Source organism: Carassius carassius, chromosome 50, assembly GCF_963082965.1.
Source record: "Carassius carassius chromosome 50, fCarCar2.1, whole genome shotgun sequence".
In the NCBI taxonomy this organism is placed as follows: domain Eukaryota; kingdom Metazoa; phylum Chordata; class Actinopteri; order Cypriniformes; family Cyprinidae; genus Carassius; species Carassius carassius.
The window spans coordinates 9,644,493-9,651,437 of NC_081804.1; the positions used below are offsets into that span (position 1 = coordinate 9,644,493).

General features: G+C 35.0%; 1 protein-coding gene across 3 annotated transcripts; it reads right to left on the minus strand.

Annotated features, from left to right (window-relative positions):
* Positions 1–60: 60 nt before the first annotated feature.
* On the minus strand, positions 61–5,774 carry LOC132133550 (G2 and S phase-expressed protein 1-like). 3 transcript variants are annotated; one of them, XM_059546427.1, is made up of 12 exons: positions 5,617–5,774; positions 5,281–5,335; positions 4,977–5,034; positions 3,846–4,482; positions 3,604–3,765; positions 3,326–3,467; positions 2,502–2,900; positions 1,883–1,952; positions 1,594–1,806; positions 1,170–1,455; positions 970–1,086; positions 61–396 (listed from the first exon to the last, which is right to left on the minus strand). In XM_059546427.1, exons 2-12 carry the CDS (start codon positions 5,300–5,302, stop codon positions 301–303), a joined length of 2,202 nt encoding a protein of 733 aa, XP_059402410.1. In that variant the 5' UTR covers positions 5,303–5,335; positions 5,617–5,774; the 3' UTR covers positions 61–300. The 3 variants fall into 3 exon arrangements, with proteins under 3 accessions (XP_059402410.1, XP_059402412.1, XP_059402413.1); XM_059546429.1 differs by having other exon boundaries at positions 5,281–5,338; positions 5,617–5,772; XM_059546430.1 differs by lacking the exon at positions 5,617–5,774 and adding an exon at positions 5,504–5,588.
* Positions 5,775–6,945: the final 1,171 nt, after the last annotated feature.

Here is a 6,945-nt window from a genome sequence, read left to right on the forward strand (position 1 = left end):
GATACATTTCTTGAAATATTACCAATAAAAAAAAATAATAATAATAAATAAAATAATGACTGATGTTGTAAATTGAACATTTATTTGTACGTTTTGGGAGAAATACAACAACTTTCATTTTTAAAATATTGCAAATCACCATAATTACAATCATGAAGGACAGACAACACAAATAAAAGCACAAAGGCTAATAAAGCACAGCAGCATCCATGCTCCCTCTTTAAAGTAATTTCAACAGTATGAAATGCTCCAGGCAATTATTTTTTCTTGGTACAGTTCACAGTAAATTTTGCAGGTCCTCTAAAAAGACAAGTCGATCAGTGGACCTGCATTCTCAGCATTTTCCTTCTTCTCCTCTGGACTCCACTTTATAAGAGGTGAACTCAGGTCAATTAACTACAGGAAAAGAAGTCAATAATTACAAACCAATTGAAGTAAACAGTATGAGTACTTGAATGAAGAAATAGGAGTATGTACATTACAGTACTTACCCCCCCCCCCCCCCCACAAGATATTACTACCTTTATCCACCAAGGACACATTAAACTGATTAAAAGTGACATTTATAATGTTCTAAGTAAGAATTTGTTTCAAATAAACGCTGTTTTTAAACTTCCTATTCATATAAGGATCCTGAGAAAAATTACATATCTCGGTTTCCAGAAAAATATAAAGCAGCACAACTGTTCAATATTATTAATAACAAGAAATGCAGCATATTAGAAGGATTTCTGAAGGCTCATATGCTCATATACTGCAGTAATGGCTGTTGGAATTTATCATTTTTACTTAAAAAATAAATAAAAACAGAAAACATTTTAAATTGCAATAATAATTTACAATATTAATTAGTTTTTGCTGATTTTGATCAAATAATGCAGCCTTGGTGAGCATTAAAATCTTTTTAATTAAAATCTTTCAGACCCCAAACTTTTGAACGGTAGTGTTTATATATATATTTTGTCTCACCTGCCCTCCCCAGGGCTTTCCAGAGGAGGTTTTGATCAGGTCTGGGGTATTGGAGAGATCAATCAGCATCTTTTCTGTCAGCTGTAGTGCTGGTGCAGGTGCGTCCACAAGCAAAACCTACAATTATAACATTTTCAGATCTGTTGACATCTTCTAACACAGGCCATTTAAAAATCATTCCAAACAGAGTTTCATTTCACCTCTTTAACTTCCTTTTTCTCTGTGTTCTGCAGGAGTTTTTGGGTGTCCACTGTACTTGGAAATGTTGGGGGTTTGATGTTGATTTCAAGAGGCTCTGGATCACACGAAGGCGGTTCTGAGGGATTCTCCACAACTGCTGGCTCACAGAGAGGATGTTCCTCAGGCTCGTCCTCCATATTAAACACCAGGGAGCAGGGCGGGAGGTCAGCTGGAGGGCAGGTCTCCTCACTGGACACTGAAATTTGCTTATCTTCCTGATTCTCACTTTCTTTCAAGTTTTCAGGGCTGTACAAATAAAGTTCGACTTTGATTCATACATATAAAGAGACTGTGATAAGCTGTAGAATAATGGAGATAATTTGTTGCACTATTAAGTTTCTAAAAAAACCCTCAAAGAATAAGCTTTAGGGGCAAAATGAGCACCTTGAATGGGTGGCTGTTTGGCTGGAGGTCAATGAGTGCTCTGTGACCTGGGAAGGTTTACTCAGACGTGTCACACTCTTGGGTGTGAGTGCAGGGATGCCCGAGATCCGGCGGTTGACTGGAGTGGGAAGAGCCGAGGGTCTCCGCAGTTTACTGCCCATAGCTGAGGGCGTCAGGAGGCCCACTGGAGGACCGACTAGATGATCAGCAATACTGCAAAGACATGTGTCAAAGTTAAGAGAATCCTTCATAAGAAATGAAAATTTATGAGAATATATTACAATATTACCTCTCCACACTGCAAGCAGACAATAATCTCTTTGGCTTCATGAAACGAGGGACATCGGGCGAGGAGGAAACTATAAAATCAACAGAAGTTCGTATGGCTTAATGACACAGTAATGTCCTGGTTAAATCTCCCAAAAACATATTCAAGTCACATTTCACCCCAAAATCAAAATAAAAGAATTTGTGCAGTAAATTCAGCCTTTAAAAATGTTTTCTTCTTTGTAGGCACATTCAGATTTTCAAAAGAATTATTAAAAAAATTTGTTTTAGTTTTTATTTGCATTACTGTAATAGTCATTTAAATAAGAGTAAATATAAGGCATTGCAACAAACTCTACCATGATATAATATTTAATTATATTATTTAATGTTACATAAATTAAGCTAAATATAGAAATATCAAAACAAAATATTGTGCTATATGTAAATATAATATTAAGTATTAATTATATATTTTTAGAAATGTACAAAACAATGTCTACCATGATGAAAAAAAAAATCTAAACAAAAATATCTTGGGCTTCATTTGCCATATGCTAAACATGTATAATTTTTTTACAGGTTTAGTGAGATTCATCCTAGCAATTCCTATTCATTAACATGACTATATTTTTTCTCACCCTCTGATTTGCGAACTCCTTTCAGGTAGTTTATGGGTGTTGGCACCACCGGGACCTTGAGTTTGGGGTTTCCTCTAAGAGCACTTCCCATCTTAGCAGCAGATGCAGAGATGCTGGATGTAGAGGCAGTCCTTTCACCTGTATTTTTTGCTGGGGTCTGAAGCTGTGGAAGTGGTAATGGGTCTGTTTTTTTAATGGGTGTAGCTCTAACAGGTCTGGAAAGGAGTTCAGACGCCCTCCTCCCCTGTGTAGAGATGGAAGTCCGTCTGCTGACGGGGGGCTCTGGGTTTCTGGTAACAACAGAGGATTTGCGGCTTGAACTTGGCAACCTGCTCATGCTGCTGTGTGAATGAGCACCGATGCTGTTAGTGCTGGAGTTCAGGGAGGAAGTGAGTTTGGCTGGTGGTGAGAGGAGGAGTAGTTGAGGTATGTTAACTTAAACAGCAGATGGCGGTAAATACCCAACAATCTTTCAGGTACATCAATTGCATTTAAAGTTAAAATGAAATCAAAATCAACACCATTTACCAATATAAACTTTTGGTCTTGTAAACAATTAATAATATCCACTATTAGTAAAAACGGAAATCTAAAGAAAGTATTAAATACACAAAACAAATACTTTTAAATGTGGATTTAGGCATCACAACATTATTAGGTACAGTATATATATATATATATATATATATATATATATATATATATATATATATATATATATATATATATATAAAGAGTATTCATTTTGAAATTTGTTAAAGATTACAATTTCAAGGCTATTCAATTATTAAGTGTTATTTAATGAATAAGGTATGAAGGGTCACCTTTACTTCCTGGAGAGATAGTTAGACTAGAATTGATGCTGGACACAGATGAGGAAGAAGATGAAGTGTTTCTTCTCCTGTCTACAACTCTTGAGTTCTGAAGGGAAGGAGCTTTAAGAGCAGCTGGAGCTCGCAATTCTGTCTAAATGATATAGAAAAATGTTTAAATACATTAAAAAAAGTGTATCTGTTCATACATGTTAAACATCCTTTTTAAAGATGGTAAAATTTGTTTATAAAGGAAATAAGATACAACAGTCAGTGGCAGCTCCTTTTACCTTGTTCCGGGTCGGAATGCTGCTTCTTCCTGGCAAACTACTGTTAAAGGATGAATCACTGACATCAGAAGCAACACTGGTGTTATCAGAGAGAAGGTCTTCAGAAGAACCAGCTCTACTTGTGTTTCTATTGCTGGGACTGCGCTTTAGCCCAAAATTACTCTGAAAAACATTGATACACCCAAAGTAAATCTTCATGTTAAACACTAACAATCTAAATAAATAGACGGAAGTGCTCATACTTTGCTGGGAGGAGGAAGCCTAGTTTTAGTAGCCGGTGGCAGTTTGGTGCTGGAGGAAAGTCGTGAGTTCCTTTGTGCCGTGGGTTTGCTGGGGAACACCCCACTACTAGCCACAAGGGTTTTTCCTCTAGTTGCCATCTTAGGCTGTGTCACAGCAGGCCTGACTGGACTTGATGTACTAAGACGTGGTTTGCCAAACCCAGCCGTCCCGTTAGACTTCAGCATATGCTTCTGAATGGCAGGTGGAAGTTGCTTCATTGGGCTGTCCTGCACAAGAAAGGTTTCTCTTTTGATGGGACTCAGAACATCAGCTGGCTTGCTAAACATGTTCAGTTTGGATGTGGTGTCCTCCTCAAACGTCTCGGTCTCCTCGGCTTGGCTTGAGGAAATGACGCTGCTCTCAGCTACAGAATCGGTGACAGTTTGCTCGAGGTGGCTGGCGAGCAGCTGAGCTTCTTTGCAGATTTCATCAAACTTCTCTCCTGTAAGCGGACTCCAGCTGGGCTCATCTCCCAGAGACGGGCCGCTGCTTACACTGTCCTTCACATGAAACTCCACTCCATGGGAAATGCATTTCTCTTTATGACTGATTGGACCCATGAAAACCTCATCCTCAACATCGTAATCTCCTTTGGAACTATGAAAGAACATTGCAACATGATGTTTATCATCATAAATATTAAATCAACATTATAATTAATATTTTTTAATGCAGGAATAATAAGCAAAAAAAAAAATTATATATATATATATATATATATATATATATATATATATATATATATATATATATATATATATATATATATATATATATATATATATATATATATATATATATATATATAAAATAATAATTTCATAATTTACTCACTCTCATGTAATTCCAAACCAAACCATTTAACCAAATTAAATTAGTTAATAATATAATAATTAAATAGCATTTATTTTAACATTTTAATTAATAATTTTTTACTTTACTGTACAGTTTTTTAAGTTTAATTTTCGGGTTTTAAGTTTAGTGTTTCATACATATTTATATTTGATTTCATTTCAGCTTTTATCAATCAACAAAAATGATTTTAAAAGGTTTAATCAACAATAACAACACTGCCTTGAACACACACAAACCTTTCAGGTGACAATGAAACATCAAAGTCAAATTTCTCCTCAGCCAGTGAAAAAAAATCTAGAAGTAAAAAACGTAAATAAATATTAACTAATAAATACAAAGAAATCATTTTCTGTGTTGTTACAGTACACTTTTACACAATTAAAAACACTATTGTTGGTGATGTTGGATCATGATTATAGTGTTTTTACGATGGTTAACCATGGCATTACCCACTGCTAGTATCACTGTACCATGGTGCCACTTTAGTAATTTTTGTAAGGGTAGTTTAGAGATTTTGTAATTAGATAAAAAGATAATTACCACTGTGAGTGAGAGATGCCATCTTCAGCCAGGAAAACAAATGGAGGCCAAAGTCCTGCTAACATCAGTTTACAGTTAATGTGTTTCCCTATTTTGATTACCACACGTTTGAGATATCAGAAAGTACATTTAAACCAAATTTAGTTTAAAATACTCGAAATAAAACTAACGAAACTAAAACAAAAGAGCATTTTTAGTCAAATAACCAACAAATGTACGTTACATAATACAAGTCGTGGAGCTCATGTATTCATACGCTTTACTCTAGATTCATATACTTCTTTGATCGTAAAACAGGTTATAAACATCTAACATTAAAACGACCAAAATACTCACTGTTCGTTAGACAGAGCTCTCGGATTCTATTTATTAATCGTAGTGTTGACTGTTCACATTAATAACACACTACCGATCTGTTTCCACATTTCAAATTTTGTGGTCAGGCTGATTTCGAAGGTCACGTGACACGATTGCTGCGACAGGATTGGTGAAGCAAGTTTCCGGGACGCTGCAATCGTCGTGTTGACGTTGCGCAGAAAAAAATAAAACCAAAAGAGCATTAAAATGTTAAAATGAATAACAATTGAATTGATAATGTCTATGACTATGTTTATGATATTATTTTTTATTAATTTAGTGACATTTCAAATATTACTGGACAAGCCTCTAACATATAATGCTTTAAAAAAAATCAGTGGTTCAAGAAAGTACATTTCAGATTATTTTATTTGTTAATCACGCTATTTTATAAAGTAGTATCCCAGGGAACACATGTTAGGAGAAAATTGTTAGCTTGAATGCCATGTAAGTCGCTTTGGATAAAAGCGTCTGCTAAATGCATACATTTATTTACATTTATAAAGTAATAATGTTATAATATTATAGTCATTATACATGTGTTCAAATTAAAACCAAAGATTAGGTTAATCTAAATATGCATATTTTATTGCCAAAAACCATACACATTATTTAAAGACTTAACCACAATAACCATTTATATTTACAAATGTATATTCCATAAACATCTATCCTGTCCCACTTTGCTTCCTGTCTACTCACTGTCCTATCATAACAAAGGCAAAAATGCCAAAAATAAAAAATATTAATAATAAATAAATTAATTAATTAATTAAACACTGATGTAAAAATCTTCATTCCCAAAATGGGAATGAAACTACAGTGAAAAATAATAACAGAGTCTTCTCTACAGAATTAAAAATACTGTAGGGAACCTACAAATTCTCTCCAGTTCTGTCCTATTTTCTTTTACTAATCTTGTATTGTTTACCGTGTATACATTTCTGTAACAAATCCTATAACATTCTGTTAAATCCATTAACATATCCCCACAAGTTATAATATCTGCAGTAAAAAATAAAGTACTTCATATTACTATCACAATAAGTTAATAAAACAGCATCTCGACAAACTCGTGGGACTTGCGTAGTGTTTTTGAGTCCTCGTCTGTGAAGTGAAGTGAAGTGAAGTGACATTCAGCCAAGTATGGTGACCCATACTCAGAATTTGTGCTCTGCATTTAACCCATCCGAAATGCACACACACAGAGCAGTGAACACACACACGCACACTGTGAGCACACACCCGGAGCAGTGGGCAGCCATTTATGCTGCGGCGCCCGGGGAGCAGTTGGGGGTTCGATGCCTT